The 18,565-nt window shown below is 37.6% G+C and overlaps 1 protein-coding gene across 1 annotated transcript in view; it reads left to right on the top strand.

The window, feature by feature from the left end:
- Positions 1-18,565, top strand: part of LOC149564370 (Cyclin/Brf1-like TBP-binding protein) — a 272,701-nt gene that overhangs the window by 60,263 nt on the left and 193,873 nt on the right. Inside the window, exons 7-8 of the mRNA XM_089827430.1 lie at positions 3,023-3,079; positions 3,242-3,354. Of these exons, the coding sequence (XP_089683556.1) occupies positions 3,023-3,079; positions 3,242-3,354 (170 nt within the window). The remainder of the gene's footprint in view (positions 1-3,022; positions 3,080-3,241; positions 3,355-18,565) is intronic.

Genomic DNA, 18,565 nt, shown 5'->3' with positions numbered 1-18,565 from the left:
AACACAGAGAAGCCGAAGGAGGAAATGAATGTCCGAAGGAACACAGAGAAGCCGAAGAAGGAAACGCAGGTATGACTGAAGCTGAAGGAAAGAACATACAGTACGAACCCGAAAGAAGGAAAGATTCTATTGTACGACTGCGCAGGAAGAAAGTATTACATCGAACCACAGATATAGCAGAAAGGTACCGGCAGCAAGGAAGACACACGATACAGTTTGCACAAGGAACAAAGAGGAAGGGTTCAATAAAAGTTGTAGTAGTACAGAGTGAATGTGTTATTGACGGACAAAAGGGGCAGCTGACAGAGTCCATGGTAGTGAGCTTCGGGAACAAACTGGGCGATATGGAGATGACACAAAACAGGCGTAACAGGTTTCAACTCGGACAGTGGGTGTTGAAGTATGACAACCGGAATGAGATCAAACCAAGCAAGTTCAAAGTTAAGTGGGTCAGGCCGTATTAGATCTGGGAAGTAGGGGACAATGGAGCAATAAAATTGGACTTTGGATGGACAGGAAGTGCCTCAGGCGGTGAATGGCTCGAAGTTGAAGGTATACCACGGCCGGAAGACTTCTGCATCAGAGAATGGCCTTCGGGCGACCCCTTCGTCGTTGCAGACCGACGATGCTGACGGTCGAAGGGAAAACTAACTTTGCTATTGAAAAAAAAAAAAAGAAAATGAAAAAAAGAAAGAAAAGAAATGGAAAAAAAAAAAAGAGCGATGAAAAAGCTACTGTACGGATTTTGGAAACAAAGCACCCTACGGATTCTTAACTGTTCACCGTACGGTTTTGGAGGAAGTGTACTGTTTTTGCATATTATAAAGTCTTAGAATGTATGGCTTTTCCTGTACGGATTCCCTGGCAAGTGTACGGATTTTTATGCAGTACAGATTTCATCAGTTTGCATCCGTACGGTGTATGGATTTTGGAAGAAGCTGAAGTGAAGGCAATGTACGGATTTTAATATGTGATGTACAGATTTTATAACAATAATGCAGTGTACGGTTTCTCAAGAGGCTGCTGTACGGATTTTTGGAGGAAGATACCGTACGGCTTGTTATAAGCTTGTGTTTCGTACGGATTTAAATATATTAAGCAAACGGATTTTAGAGCCATTTTCTTGTACGGATTTTTTAAGGAAAGCAGCGTACGGAAATTGCAGTTGGGAATGCGAGGTGATTGTACGGATTTTTCAAGCATATCATGTGTACGGATTTGGATTGCAAGATTATAGATTCTGAAGAGTGGGGTTTTGGCATACGGCTTCTACTTGCTATTTGGTAACACAGAAGGGTGACCAGTTGAGAAGACTTAGAGCTGCTGCAGGCATGGAGTGTCTGTGTACCAGAGGCACTGAGAGTAGGTGTTGGCCGTGAGGCTGTCTTGGTGGATGCGTAGAGAGCTCAGGAGGAGCTGATCATCCAGTTGGAGGCAGTGCAGCGACACTCGGCTCAGGGTACCGAGGAGTTGGAAACAGAGAAAGCAGCACAGGTGGCTATCAAGGTCAGCTTGAGGAGTCAGTATTGTGTTAGCAAAGGCTATAGATGCAACGGGATGAATGTGAAAGTGATGTGGCAGATCAATATTGTTGTATTAGTTGTTTGAGTTTTGTTCTGTAGTCGTCAGGAGACGACTTTTCTTTTTGGGGGGGATGATGTTGTCGGGAGAAATTGTGTATCAGCCGACGGGTCCCTTCGGAAAGGTTGTTGTTATGTAGCGACATGTTGTATATGGCCGACAGATACCTTCGGGAAAGTTCTTCGAAAAGTATTTATAACCCCTTCGGGAAGCATTGTAAGGATGAGATCTTATTATTCAAGCATAATGTAATGTTCTAACATATGCGAATAATACGAAGAAGAGTTCTGCTGTTTGTGTTCGTGTTCACTATATGTGTGCAATTTTTAATTAACCTATGCGGTAAACATTTTTCACTTCAAGTGGAAGGGTTTTCCCAGGATAATCTCAAATCTTTTTGAGTATTGTTTATACTCTTTTGTATTGCTGTTTATCTTTAGTTCTGGGCAAAAACTTAACAAGATCTAAGACATCCATAGATCTCTGTCACGTGTATTATTTTTATAATAATATTTTATTATTTAATTTTATTAAAATTCTATTTGAATGGGGATATGACACCTCTGCAATTCGGTATGTTAAGCTTTGGATGTTAACAATGTTATGTTAAACAATTAACATTTTTCTGTCATAAAATCAGAGATTTCAGTTTGCTGTTATTACTTCAGTTTGGTAGCAATTTAATAAGTATGTCTTTGCATTGAAAACTGCATTGCTATTCACACTTTTGTTCGAGCCATTGATGATTGGTCATTGTTATTCACTCCTTTCAAACATTTAAATTTTCAAAACAAACATACATCAGAAGTTCAAAGAGATCAGTTGATGCACTAGGGCAGCCCCTTACAACTTTTTAAGGCTGCTTGTGTTTTTGTTTGGTATTAAATAATCACCTTTTTATTGGTCTGAACTTTACTGCAAAACCTTGGCAAAATGTCGACCAGGCTCGATATGTAGTTTGGATTACTGTGGGATCAGTTCAGGTTTTGGGTGGATCTTGTATAACAAAACGCATAAGTCAGTGGGAGTTGTATAGATACGGGGGTCATGCTCATCTTAGTAAGTTTCACCTTCTTTGAGCAATTTAAATAACACATTATCTTGTTGGTCGCCCTTATTTATTTTTTATGTTGGTATCTTCTATCAACTTAGCAACTGTCTTCATATCAGTGGCAGGTTAGTGACAACAATATATAGAGAATGGATTACAAGGACCCATCAATATAAATTTATCCATACAATATATAATAAAGATTATATCCAGTGGTTACCTGTGTTACCATTCTCGAGCTTCAATACTACAAGTGTTACGGATAGTGATTAATGATACAGTATACTTGACCTTATCATGATTTTTTCTATAGCTCTTGAATAATTTATTGTAGATATATGCTGTGTAAATACCTTGTTCATTAATCAATAGTTGTTTCCTTTTTTGTAGGCAGGAAGAAAAGCCATTTTTGCTCATCGATTTTTCAGATGTCTTACAAGTAAATGTGTATGTTGACCTCAACTAAATTGATTTCACACCATTGATGATGCTTTATTGGCATAAGCATGAATTTTAACAGAAAATGATGTTTTAAATATACAATAAGTTAGATGTCTCTGTATTGTGTTATTATTTTAATGGTTAACTTATGTTTTAATACTGTCTCAGCTATGTATTAGGCGCTGTGTTTTTGCAACTTTGCAAATTGTTGAGACTTGAACAACATCCAATCATTCAAAAGCCAGTTGATCCCAGCTTATTTATTCATCGTTTCACAGATCGTAAGTCTGTAGATTTTCATGCTTCTTTTATTCTTGCTTGAAGATGATTCATTTCTATTTGGTTTGGAATTAGAAAGTGAAATGCAACTCTATGGAAATAGATCAAAGATGCAGATAGAAGAAAGTGAAATATCATAAATCAAATCAGTTAGAACTTTATATTATTATCATTGTACTAATTAAATGAGCAATTTTGGATGTTTGGAGATGGAAGAATTTGAATCTTAATGCAGTCAAAGCTGGAAGGTTCAACTGAGGATTGTCCAATCTTGCAATCAATTGCATTTAGTTTATCTTAATCTGAATGCCATTAAGATAAAAGTTGATGCAGGACCACGGAGTATGATCTTTCTTCTCCTGTTGCTCTCTTGCATCCTGATGATGGAACACATATGGTGATCCAAAACATCAATGTTAATAATTCTCACACAATCGAATCCAGAAACTAAAGCAGCGTATCTTAATCTTGTTTAGTTCTGCAAGAAAACAACAAACTGCTAGAGAGGCTATGTGTTATTCATTCAATTGTTGTATTGCAAGTTCTAGGCATCAACCATGAATTACAATAGATTATAGTATGCCATATGATCTCGTTTAACGCATTTTGTCTTCATAGATGTTCAGTGAGGATTTTCTCTGGTGTTTTTCTTCTATCTACATCCTCTGTCCCTGATCTGCTCAGGCTTTTCTCAAAATATATCAGACCTCTCTTATATCTGAAATAAAGCATTGGTTCGCAGCATGATCAATACTTGCAAAGTAAGGTGGTAAGGATCATTTATCCTAAAATTATATAATCTTCCCAATAGATTACCTTTGAAAACTGGTCCGCCAGCCTAGCATAACATGTACGTTCATTGGTAACATGTGTTATTGTCCCCAATGAGCTAGGATTGTCGAAATGGAATGCATTTCCATTCATAATTCCAGCCCTATAGAGAAGTTGGTAACATTAAAAATCTAGTACAAGTTTCAGATTGTAATGTACCCTTTCATAATTTAGTCACAGTAAAGCAGTTAAGTACAAGTATAAAAAAAATCTCCATACAAAAATTACAAAAGATTGCTACACTCTAGACATCATCATTGTATGGATCAGTTAGTCATTATTTGCAAATGAAGAGGTACCAAACATGAAGATATGCCAGCAAGTATGCATTGTCAAGGATATGAATAAAGTCTCCATATACATCGATTGGTGATCCAAAGAAGGTTTTAAGAACGAATAGTTATCATGACAGTGTATAGATGAAATGTGAGTGTACATTTCAATAGGGAATAATACAGAATCACTATCATTGAGGGATATAGGGATCCCTTGTTTAGATTCGTTCAAATTAAGGGACAATTATTTGAATATTTTATTCTTATAATGAATTACAATCTTGATTCTAATTTAAACTCGTGAATTTATAACCAAAAATGTGATTTCACATGTCTAACATCAAAGTCACTTATTATCTCTTATTTAGAGAATTAGGTGGAGCCTTAATGAGATCATCATGTAGATGAGTCTATTCTTAATGTAATGGCCACTGTGATCTTTTTTCAACTATATTCTCTTGCCTAAAATATTTGCCACAAAAGAGTATGATATTGCTTTGGGATGGTGGTATCTGATATGAATAATTGTTCTTGCAACTTTCTTCGTGTCAATAAGAGAAGTGCTCAAGGGAGCAGATCGTAATTAGGATAAATAAGAATGAGTTGTAATTTGTACGCTAATTTAAACAGTTTAATAGATAGAAAAACTCCAATGATGCTGAATGGTAAGTGCTTGAATAGGCAGATCCGATTCTGGATGAATAAAGAATTCCCTCTTAGAATTTGTTCGATGTAATACCCAGATATTGTTGAGTACTATTGTAGATAAGATAAACTATTAAAGTCCAACAAGAGACCACAAACAAGCCTAAGGGACTGAAGATACAAACAAAGGCTAGAAGGCAATAGGACCACCAAATGGGGTCCGAGAAAAAGTAGACAGAGAAAGAAGCAAACAAAGAGAAACAACAATATACAAGTGAAGCTACGAGACCACAAAACAATTAACGGTTTGTAGTTGTCAAAAAGTAGGCCAGAATCGAAGGATAACTATTTGTGTGCGGAGAAGTTCGAGCCCATTGCCGGAGAGGGGGATTGTTGTCGTTGATGGTGTATGTGCATATGATCTATGCGCAACCTCATTGATCTAGTATGAGTAATAGTGGACATGTCCTCAAACTACTTGGTTCCTCTAGGTGAGGTAACCAAAGTGAAGAAGGAAGCGATAAGTTGGTGAAGGAACACAAACCCAGAGGGCGATGGCTTCTGAAGAGTGAGATCCCGAAGAAGGAAGGCCTCTTGGAGATAGAGTGAAAGGCGTCATTCATCATCGTACCTAAAGGAGAGGGACCTACACTCTTTGAAAAAGCAATGAAACCTCCCACGAATCTCGTAGTAGATCAGATAATAGAATAGAAAATGGATGTCAGTCTCAGCCACACCCATGTCACACCACTCACAAATCCGCTTATCTCTGCTAGTTTGGTGATCTGTTTGGACATGGAGCTAGTGAGAGCCAACTTTGAAAGAGCCTAACTGGATACGTTAGGTGTGGGGCCACCACCAGGAAGAGTAGTAAGGTCGAACAATGACACCATCTTGAATTTCAATATAGTGCTCTACATAAAATGCTATACGAGGGCAGTGGCCCCCTGGCAGGTCAACCAAAGTCACGTGAATGAACCTCCTCTAGATGTCGATCTTGGAAATCTCATTCCTCTTCTCTTGTGGGGGGAGTAGATGAGAAGGAGCTTCCAGGGAGTACTGAAAGGGAGTAAAGTGGTCAATATCTATACCCACAAAGCTTAGGAGTCTGAAGACTTGAGCATACTAGCATCTAGCATTACCAGTGGGGTTAGAAACTGCAATCAAAGTTGAGGAATAGTAGGCCAAGTAGGAATAATGGTATCTTCCATCAATAAATTCTACAAATCTGTAAAGGACAGTAGGTCTAACAAGGGAGCTTGAACGGATGAACCATAAAGGACAATAGGTCTAACCAGTGAGCCTAAGATAGATATTTTAGACGTGGTATCCTAAAAATGGTGTTTGAAGCACTGTCTCTCAAGCAAAGAAAGTAAACCAAGCCCTTTGTTGACCTGCAACGTCATGGCCGGTCTTAGACTGAAATGTGGCCCAGAGAACCGGATGCCCAAATAGGTGTAGCTGGAAGTCATCTCGATCTCAGTCCCTCAGAAGAATAAGTGAAGATGAGAGGTTTCAAGCAGTAGAAAACCATAACTCGGGTTGTGCCCAAGTTGACCACCAACTGTCAAGAGACACAAGAGGCCAGACTGTAACATCCCAATTTCTTGGGTCTTAATTAACAACTAACATACTCATAGAAATACAGTTATTACTTCATTTTCATAGGAAGACAGTTATATCAGTCATGTTCATGTGAATGAGATTTACTGTTAAAATTAGTTAAACAAAATTTCTTAACTAAGAACTTAAAACACCATCAATGAATTTATTGTAGAAATTAAAAACCACATACCATGGAATTTGAACCGATAAATCATTGTAAGAATGCTTCTGCAATCATCCAGATTAGTTTGCAAATACCACTATAACAAAATTAAATAACGATTACTAATAAATACCACCATATAAAATTAGGGCATCACAAACCACTGTATCAATTAGGGCATTGATTACCATGGATCATTTAGGGTGTCAGATACCACTGTATCACTTAGGGCTTCAATTATCACTGGATCATTTAGGGCATCAGATACCACTGTATCAATTAGGGCTTCAGATACCACTGATTCAATTAGGGCTTCAGATACCATTGTATCATTTAGGGCTCCAGATATCACTGTATCATTCCTTTCCTTCTGATTGCTTAATTGTGGCAATAACTCAAGATTAGAAACTATGCTCATATTCGATATGAAAAACAATCCATAAATCTATCTCTCACATCTAGGTGTAAAATAACTATAACTATGAAATAACTCAATTATTCTTACCTTCTTGCATATACATTATAAAAGTGAAATTACCTGTTTTCGACAAACAATTGAATGTATAGCTTATCTTTGTCTGTTGTACGTCCGACAACGTGGGGAGAGGTTAAACATTGTCAGGGGCTTAACCACTCAACCTTGGACCTTAACTTATTCCCCACACAATCTCTAATGAGAAAGGCCCTCTCTACCTGGAATGGAGAGGGACCATCTTGTCATTAGTTGAGCATCCTAGTATCTAACCACACCCCTCGACTTGACAGCAGGAGATTATAATAAACAGATTCATGCAAGAAGTATTAAATAATTCATATTAAAATGAAAAACATTGTATGTCATATCTGATTTTGTTTTCTTGTTATTGCAGATTCCTTTCTCTCACCTCTCCACCCTTTTCCTTGGCTATATAGTCGGGTGAGTCTCAGGTGTTCGGAATCCCAGAGCAAACAACTTTGTCAATTATTCAAGAAGATTATATACCTCCAGCATTTCACAATCTGTGATTACATGATTATGTTTTTTAAAGATTCCAGAATTGATTGTTTAATTCTAATAGCCATTGGCATAATGATTATGGATTCATACTATGTTTTTCTTGGCTTTCACTTGCCATGCACAAGGCTAAATTAAAGAAGTTCAATTTGTAAATTCAAATAAGATATCAAACTAGATATCATCATGATGAATGCTGAAACTTGTTGCAAACTACTCTATGCACAGATTCGTTGATTAGTATGCTTATCACAACTGTGACCTGAAGATTATGTTCTTGAGACTATATGAAAAATTATCATTGGATAGTATACTTCATTTCAAATTTTACTGTACTTGGAAAAACACCTTCATAAGGGTTATATCTACATTATTTTGAAGGCTAAAGGAAGAGGACTGATAACAAGGAACAAGAAGTATGCAACAAACTCTTATTGTTGCTTTGAGATAAATCTGGAAAAGAAAGAATCTTGTAAATCTATCTAGCTAATTATAAAATGATATAGATATGGCATTACATGACCTGATGTAGTGCAGAGTTGTTTGAGACTTATAATTTGATTTGAAATCATTTTCCCTTTAGTTGATTGTAGGCATCACCTTTAGCACATATACTCTTGATCTCCTAGCCGAAATACTTGTACGGCAAAGGTTAAAATCGCACTATCTGAATCAAGGTTAAGATTTGATGATTGCAGGGGTATCGATAGAAATTAAAATTGTCAATGAGAATAGAGTTTGGCATTATAGAGTCAAGGAGATTTAAAAGCAATAGCAACATAAACAAATCCGAAAACTCTCGGCTTCCATTTAAAAAGTTTAGCCATGACTAATAAAAAGAAGTCGTATGCTTAAAAATGATTACCATCTACTCCTATTTCGATTCCATATAATCATGGCCGAGTGGGTAAAGAATGAATCCGACTCCTTTCTAGGTTCACATAAAAGTAACGAGCCGTGACTTCTCGACTTCCATCGGTTTCAAACTAAGTTACACGGGTACCCCTCCCCCCCCTCCGGACCTCGAATTGGTTTGAACCGGTTCGAGATTTTGGTCCGGTTTGACCAGGGTTCGATTTTCGAATCCTGGTTCGAACTGGTTCAAACAATGGTTCGAACCTAGGCGGACCAGGCTAGGAAAATCGAACCAAGTTCGAACCTAGCCAAGAACCCGCCCACGGACACAGAAATAAAGTGATTTATTTGCATTTTAAAATAATTTTTGGGGTCCACGTACCCTAAAAAGGTGTTACGAATTGGTTTTTTGCTCTCTCATAGTCATTTGATGTTTCTAAATAGGTTGTTTTGTCTTGAAGGAGAGCACATAAGTTTTTGAGCAAGCATCCGGTTGTGCAAGGAGGAGTTTGAAGATTGACTTGTTGGTGTTCTTGAAGTGTTTGTGCATCATTTATACACATTTGCAAACTTGCAATGGCTAGAAAAGGACCAAGAGGTAAGATCTTATTCCATTTACTATTGTTTTGTTCTAGTTTTTCCATTTTTTTTTCATTTCTCTTTCAATCTTCATATGTTCTAAGTTCTTGAATCTTTTCCATTATTTCAAAATTCGTAATTTTCTTGCATATAGATTATGAACATATATCTAATTAGTAATTTCTTGCCATAGGGAAAGGTTCGAAAGTAATGTCATCTACCTCTTCATCAATAGGCAACACTGAACAAAGAATGGAAACCAACTCCGATTCTCCTCAATGGAAGTATGTAGACATTATAAAACCCATTCCAAGAGGTGGTGCATTCCGTTGGAGATGTCGAGGATGTGATGTAGAAAGAAATAGTTCTTATTATTGTGTGGTAGGCCCTCTATGTGGTTATATTGGAAGAGGAGTCAAGAAATGCCCTGGCAAAAATGGTGTCCCTATACCAAATCACATTGTGTTAAAATATATTGAAGAGCATGAGGCAGCAGAAGAGAGAGAAGGATGCAGGGCAATAGAACTCGGTAGTAGTAGCAATAAAAGTAAAAACGCTAAGGGAATGCAGCCCCCCTCAGATGTTATTGTACAAGACCACGGACACGGACACTGAATCTATCCCCATTGTACACAAAAGAAAGGGGCCAATAGAAACTTCTTTTCAAAACAAGGCCCGGGATATTGCTGACATTAAGGTGGGAAGATGCCTCTATGCAAATGGGTTGTCTTTTAATGTTGTCCGCTCTCCGTTTTGGAAGGACATGTTGAGGGGTGCCAATGAAGCTCCAAAAGGTTATTGTGGCCCCGGGTATGAGAAAGTGCGCACCACCTTGTTGGATGATGAGGTCCAATGGGTTGAAAATCAATTGAAGCCCATAAGGGACTCATGGGTTGAGACAGGGGTGACAATTGTTTCAGATGGCTGGAAGGATTCTAGGAACCGTCCCTTGATCAATGTCCTTGCTGTGTCCCCTAAAGGGGCAATGTTTCTGAAAGCGGTAGATTCTGAGGGCAAAGTAAAAGATGGGCCATTTATTGCTGATATCTTAATTGAGGCCATTGAACAAGTGGGTGCAAGAAATGTTGTCCAAGTCATAATGGACAACGCAAAGAATTGTAGAGCAGCAGGTTTGTTGGTTGAATCATGATATCCACATATCTTTTGGACACCTTGTGCAGTCCATTCACTCAATCTTATGCTACAAAAGATTGGGAACCAAATTTAGTGGATCAAAACAGTGTATGAAGAGGTTGAGGACATACAAATGTTTGTCACAAACCACCACATGACTCAATCTCTTTTCAGGAACTACTCAAAATTGGAGCTATTGAAGGTAAATGAACTTGAACTCAAATTAGTAATTTAATTTTTAATATTTGACAATTTCTGATTTTTCATATTTTACTTGTGCAATTGCCAATGTGTATACTTTTCTTAGTTTTCTAAAATATGTATCTAATAGTTGTTTTTTGCTCTAATTTATGTCACAGGTTGCTGAGACTCGTTTTGCATCACATATAATCGTCTTAAGACGATTTGTGCAAGTGAAAGATGCACTTCAAGGTATGGTAATCAGCAACAATTGGGGTGTATGGAAGCAAAAGAATACTGAAAGGGCAAACAAAATAAAGGATAGGCTATTGGCTGACTCATGGTGGGAACGTGTGGAATATCTCCTTAAGATCACCGAGCCCATTATGAGCATGCTTAGGTACACTGACATGGATAGGCCTTGCCTTGGAGAGATTTATGATGGCATAGACTAAATGATTGAGAAAATCAAGCAAGTTATAAATGAGCAGGAACAAGATCCGCAAGAGACCTTTTTCAAACAAGTGCAAAAAATTATTAATGAAAGATGGAACAAAATGACCACTCCATTACATTTGCTTGCCTATGCCTTGACCCCCAAATACTATAGCTCACAATATTGTGATCTACCAGGAAGGTTGCCACCATATAGAGATATGGAAGTGTCTGACGGGTACTAGGCAGCATTTAGAAGAATATTTCCTGATGATGATATAAGAGATGTAATCATGGATGAGTTCATAGCATTTGTCAATGCTACAGGTCTAAGTAATGATGCTCTTCGTCATCGGTTCAAGAAGCATGCTCATGGTTGGTGGTACCTCCATGGCCAAAAATTTTGAACATTGCAGCCCCTTGCAATCAAAGTTATATCACAAGTAAGTTTTATTTTTTTAAAAAATTAGCTCACTTTATCTTCAAAAGAATTTTTTAATAAGATTGAATTAATTCCTTTTTAATTGCCTACCCTATGTTGTCTTTATAGGTTGCTAGTTCTTCTGCATCAGAAAGAAATTGGAGCACCTATTCTTTCATCCACTCGGTGAAGCGCAATAGGTTGCAATAAAAAAAAGCCGAGAACCTGGTATTTGTGCATAACAACTTGCGCCTTCTTTCGCACAAGAGTCAAGAATACAAAGAAGGGGAGACAAAGAAGTGGGATGTAGATGCAGAGATTGCGGACTTGGATGCTTCCATTGTACAATTGATGATTTTGATGACTTTGATGCCAATACCATTGTTGATTCTGCTGCTGATTCCATTGGCCTTGGTGCAAGTAATAGCATAGGCAGAGAAGGAGGAGATGAAGAAGAAGATGAAGAAGAAGAAGATGAATATGAAGAAGATGAAGATGAAGAATGAAGAACTTAGAACTAGAAATTCAGAATTTTAATAGATTTTCATTCTATTAGTTACTGTTAAACATTGAACGTGAAACAATGACACTTGAAATTGATATTTTAAATGTTTTGAATCTTTCATCTTTGATGTTGAAGTTGATTGAACTATGTTACTATATGCTGGTATGCTCACCAGGATACATTGATATGTTATTGTTTATGCTGTTTTAAAGTTTTAAATGTGTTTATGGTACTATGCTACATTCTAATTTTAAGTCATGCTTCATAAAAATGTATATATATATATATATATATATATATATATTTATAATTTTTACATGTTTTTGTACTAACAAACCCAAACGAACCCAAACCCATTTCCAAAATTTCGTCGAACCAGCGAACCGGTTCTTGAACCCAAACCCGGAACTGAACCACGAACTGGCAACTTAGGTTTCAAAGAAAGAAATCCATTCAAATTTCAATAATTAATTTGATTTATCATGCCAAATGTTAATCGGTTAAAAGAAAAGAATATTTAAAAAAAAAGAATAGAGTTGGAAGATTATAATTCGAATATTATAATAATTCGAATGTTATTATTATAATCTTATATTTATATATGTGCATGTAAATATTAATGGGGTGACATCACTTTATTAAATTAATATAATATAATGGTGCCATCTCATTTTTTAAAAATTTTTTAAATTTTTTTATATCTATATGTACGTATATAGATATATTTATTATAATAATAAGGTGAAAGATCATATTAAATCCATAGAGGTACGTTTTATATTTTAACTCAATTATTTTATGTTTCTTAATTTATTTGTTTAAATAGCTCATGCGAGTCCCTACAGATGTATCCTGTTTTAAGTTGCTAGGTTCTCAACCCATTTGCCTAGTGATGGTGATGCTCCTGTGCCTAATTCTTTTTTGACAATGTTTCCACCCCTTCGACATGTTTCCTGCAAAGGAAATTCTTCGCAATTAAACAAATTATAAATAATGATAACGACTATCTGCCCATTCAATTTCATGAATTCGTGATACATAATTATAACAACTAACCATCTTATCATTTCACAGGATTATAACCAATTTAACTATCAACTGACTTCATGTGAACTTCAATGGCTATATTTTAAATTAGGTCAAAAATTGGGATGTAACACAGACCATCCAAAAGATGTTGTAACCCATCAGGATAGTAGGACATCTACACTATGTTGTTAGCAAAGAGAAGGATATCAAAACTTGATGAAGATAACAATCATCCTCGGGAAGTGAGAATCTCCTTAGATAAGTCTCAAGCTTATCAATATAAATACAGGAGAAAGTGGGCAGCCCTGTTCGACCCCTATAGAACTCTGAATGAAATCAGAGAAGCCTAGAGGAGTCCTAAGATGACCAATAACCCTCTTGTAAAGTCATGGAAACCCCAATATGTTTGAGCCACTGAAATAACGCCGAGCAGGGGAGAGAGTCAGAGGCTTTGCGAAAGTCCAAAAAGCAACAATAGACTTTAGCCGAGCGGTACCTAGCCGCCTCAATAATGGCCCTGAGGGTGAGAGTATCGTCTGTAGTTTGAAAATTCACTCTAAAGCTAGCCTAGCGTCTGGCCCTACCACCTAATCTGTTTAGCTATCTTGTGAGAACAATGTGTAGGATTGTGGTATAGAGTTCGGCAAAGGTATGTCCAATCATAGTGGTCTTGTAGTTGCCTAGATCAGAGGCCGACCCAGCCTTGTGGGTTGGGTGAATAATATCGTGAGACTAAGAGGGCGGAAAGCCAGTGCACACCACTCCAATGAAGAGAGAAGCAAGAGACGAACCAAGATTGGAAATCTCTAGCTTGAAGAGCTCCACTTGGAACAGTTCCTCATCAACAAACTGGCTACAACTCATCGCTCTAATGACTCCAGAAACGGTAGAAATGGAAAAGAGGTGGTGATTGGGGGTAATGCAAAGGAGAAGTTGACCAAGAATGTCATAAGGGTGATGACGTGAGAGACGAGAGAGTTGAAATCTAGGCCAGGTGGGAAAGCGTGGTGGCAGGGAATAGCGTGCGCCAAAAGTGCTTCGGCAAGATTCGAAGGGAAGAGCTGAGAGACCTGCAGTACTCAAGATAGAAGAGATGCTTCTTCTAGCAAAGGAAGCTATGGTAGGAGAGCCTGACATGGGGAAAGGAGGTATTCTGATTAGTGAAGGTAGAGTGGCAAGGTGATGAAAGGACTTGCAATCGTCATCAAACCAACGATTCTGGGGACAAGAGCTGGGGCGGGAAGAGGCACAAAAAAGTGTCGAAAGGAGAGGAGGACAACCTCCTAGATCGTTGTGGAGATGAATGGTGGAAGCACAAGGCAAGTCTTTAAAGGGAGTGGCTTGAAGAGAGCAATTGAGGTGGGTGATGAAGAGGTCACGATTGATGTCCACAAAAGAAAAGGTGATGCAGGTAGGCGAGGGTAGCGCAAGGGGATAGGGGAGGGGGGACGAGGGTGGACGGGGGGTGAGGTAAGTGACACGAAAGGTGGGATTGAGGAAGAAATGATCAGCTAACGAAAGACGGGAAACAAAGAAGCGACTAATGAAGGAGATGAAGGAAGTGCATACAAGGGCATAGTCAATGACACCAGTATCGCCACAATGGGGCCAACAAGTAAACAACCCAGAGCCAGGAAAGCAAGGGAGCCTGTTCAAAACCATGAGAGCAGAAGACTCATAGAGATGAAGGTTTTTGCCATGCTGTGTCAGGGGGCTATCTATGTCCTCAAAGGAACGTTGTAAATCAATTGTAACACTGTTAGACTCAGAGGTAGATAAGGAGTCAGTACCTTGGTCATGAAAAGGGGCTTGAAGAGCTCTGGTACGGGTGTTGAAGTCCCCTAAAATAACTAAGTTTCCCAAAGCAGAGACCTTGTCAATCCAATTGTTGAGGTCACGAAAAGGGTCACCCTTGAGACTGTGAAATGCATAGGGAGAAGTAGCTGGTGGGAAATAACAAACCACAATGAAAAGACCTCTGTCCAACTTGCCCTTAATAAGGAGCCACATGAATCTAGCAAGATTGTCAGAATGCATAATAGTTGTCATACTGACGAGGCAATCACGGATGAGGTAGACGACCCACCTGAATTTTTGACAACCCTAGAGAAACTATCCTCATCACGATGGACCTTAAGCCATTGATACTCAAGAATACTGGGAAGAAGACGGGTTGACCTCTCATGTGTCTCAATAACAAACACAACATTTGTAGTACCAATGACATCCATAAAAAGACTAGGTAAAGACCAAAGAGTGTCATTACCGTTCTAGCAGTGAACAATCAAGGAATCATTGGATTTCCTCATCTGTAAATGAATTAAGCTTCTATCAGACTGTATATTTCTTTTAATTTTAATCACAGGTTACTAACAAGTTTGCACTTTTACTTGCAGGTATAAGAGCAGATGTACCTTATAAATGCAGAGTAATGTGTTCAATCTTTAATACCTTCAGTATATGTGATTCGTCCTATATGTAAGAGCCCAATCTATTGTGATATATATCCCTGGTTCTCGATCTGCAATGTTTTAATCTCTGAATCTCAAACTACAATATATATTAATTTTTGAATCTTGATCTGCAATATATATTAATCTCTGAAGACTGAGAATGCAATATAGACTAGATATAAGTCGGTATAGAATGATTATGAGCAATATGATAATGTCAATCTGTTGTTGAAGGTATTGAGCATTTATTAATTTTTGATGTCAATACAACAATCATCGGTGCACATATATATTGAGTCCAATGGATGCCTTCCAAGATAGGTCACGCTTCTTCAATATCAATAGTCACGAGTTTCCAATATGATTAGTTAGTATTAACTAATTAATCTGATCTTCTACAGGATCAGATTAGTTGGTTAGTACTAACTAATTTGTGACTCGTGTTATTCACAAAGAGACATATTGGATTGATCAAGACATCATGTTTTTGGTATCGAATGTAAATATATATGTACAGTTTTTATCTTAGTTTCATATGAAGTGCTTGATCAGATTTAAGATATATAATCAGACTGAGATTATATATGTATGTGAGTGTATGTAAAACATACACGCACATACATGTACAATATGTAGTCTTTGACTGACGCTATTTAATAACACTCCCTCTTAGCTAGGGAAGACAACTAAGTATGAATTTTAGATATCACCTTACTCGTGATATCAAGGAGTATAATGAACATCAAGTCTCATGATATTCATATATCCTTGTTATGGTATGTGCACTGACATCACGTCGCATGATGTCTACCATAAGACATCATGGTGTCTCACCATGATTATCTCATAAGGAACATAATGATTTGAAAGACACCACGTCTCACGATATCAACATGTTTCAAAAAATCCTACTATCATGACCTACAAAAGATATCACGTCACATGAAATCCATCATGATAGGAAACATTGTAAAGTCGTCACTTCACAATGTTAATATAAGTATACATTATTAGAAAGATCGTCATCTTAATGTAATGTATACAGGTAGAGGGCCCATAAGTCATAGAGTCACACATATGACAAAAGAGTTTACACATTAAACATCTTTAATATATATAATTTTATACATGAAATAAATTTTAGAGATTGGGTCTCAGTTACATTTCAATCATACCAAGTTTCTTTCTGAAGTGCTCCACTTTAACCCTAGAAAGAGGCTTGGTGAGAATATCTATAGTTTGATCACCTGTGTTGATTTACTCTAACTGAATGGCTTCCCTTTCTACCATATCTTGGACATAGTGAAAAGGAATTTCAATATGCTTGGATTGATCATGGAATGCTGGATTTTCTGATAGCTTGTTACAACTTTGATTATCACATAGAATGGTAGTAGGCATTAGAGGTTTTCTAAATAGTCCCACAATCAAGTCATATAACTTCTCTAGTTCCCACAGAAGCTGCAATGTATTTTGCTTCAGTAGAACTTTGTGCAACGGAGGATTGTTTTCTGCTTGTCCAAGAGATCATAGCGGATCCTAGACTGAAACAATACCTAGATGTACAATTAGAAAGTGAAATGCAACTCTATGGAAATAGATCAAAGATGGAGATAGAAGAAAGTGAAATATCATAAATCAAATTAGTTAGAACTTTATATTATTATCGTTGTACTTAATTAAATGAGCAATTTTGGATGTTTGGAGATGGAAGAATTTGAATCGTAATGTAGTCAAAGCTGGAAGGTTCAATTGAGGATTGTCCAATCTTGCAATCAATTGCATTTAGTTTATCTTAATCTTAAGGCCATTAAGATAAAAGTTGATGATGGACCATGGAGTATGATCTTTCTTCCCTCGTTGCTCTCTTGCATCCTGATGATGGAACGTAGATTGTGATCCAAAACATCGATGTTAAAAATTCTCACACAATCGAATCTAGAAACTAAAGCAGCGTATCTTAATCTTGTTTAGTTCTGCAAGAAATACAAACTACTAGAGAGGCTATGTGTTATTCATTCAATTGTTGTATTGCAAGTTCTAGGCATCAACCATGAATTACAATAGATCATAGAATGCCATATGATCTCATTTAATGCATTTTCAACATTCCAAATCTTCTAATTATATGAACAATGTATTTCCCTTGATTCAGAAAGATACCATTAGGTTTTTGCTCTACTTTCAGTCTTGAAAATATTGTAGAATTTCCAAGGTTTTGGATGGGTTCTAGGATTAGAATTTACAGGGACTTTTTATTGAGGGGGAAATAGAGTCATACGAGGGGTACGATACAATGAGGATTTCTTCAGAGGAAGTGTTGGTTGAGGTACCGAGTAGTTGTACCTCCATTATGGATGTGTACAAGGACGATAGCACACATGCTTTGAGTGATCTTGTGGTGAGAAGTTCTGATTCAGTTTCCTATCATAGTACAAGTAGTGAGACATAGAGCTTGCATAGGAGGTAGGGGTTATAGACGCATCATGTGACCAGTCACTTGAAGGAGAGTGATAGTGATATTTCTTCAGCTCTTGAGCATTATGATGCTATCCACAGATGCTAGCTACATCTAGTTGAGGTGCTCCTATGTCAGATGAGCATAGTAATAGTATTCTTTCCCTAATAGAGATTCATACGCTTTGAGAGGCTGTCTAGGTCTTGAAACATAATTACTCACAGTTAGTTGTTCATAGGGATTACCTTATGCAGTGGGGTAGCACCTGTTATGAGGCATTGTTAGGGAAAGAGGAGGAGGTGGTTGATCTCACCCAAGAGCTTGAGGTGACTGTGGACTCTCCTCAGTGTACTCAGTTGGCTCTTTAGGAGACACAATCACGATTGGATGAGGTGACCATGGAGTTGGAGCATGTATGATCCACACCAACCCCAGATCCAATTTAGTTGCACATTGTGGTGGTTAGTGGTGAGTTTGCTTCTATGGTTGGGGATGAGGGACATGATGATGTGGGAGTCACATCCGTCGAGGATATGGGCGCAATAGGTATAAAGGAGGTGAGAGCATTAGTGGAGACGAGCTCTCATGGTGATTTTCTTTCTTCTGTCAAGAGTGAATCTATTTCTTCATTTCATATAGCTGGTAGCATTA

The sequence above is a fragment of the Cupressus sempervirens genome, chromosome 4 (assembly GCF_028749045.1).
Source record: "Cupressus sempervirens isolate cs-2001-9-10 chromosome 4, ASM2874904v1, whole genome shotgun sequence".
NCBI classification, from domain to species: Eukaryota; Viridiplantae; Streptophyta; class Pinopsida; order Cupressales; family Cupressaceae; genus Cupressus; species Cupressus sempervirens.
Note: the sequence above shows the minus strand (reverse complement) of the source record. Positions and strands in the feature narration are given on the sequence as shown.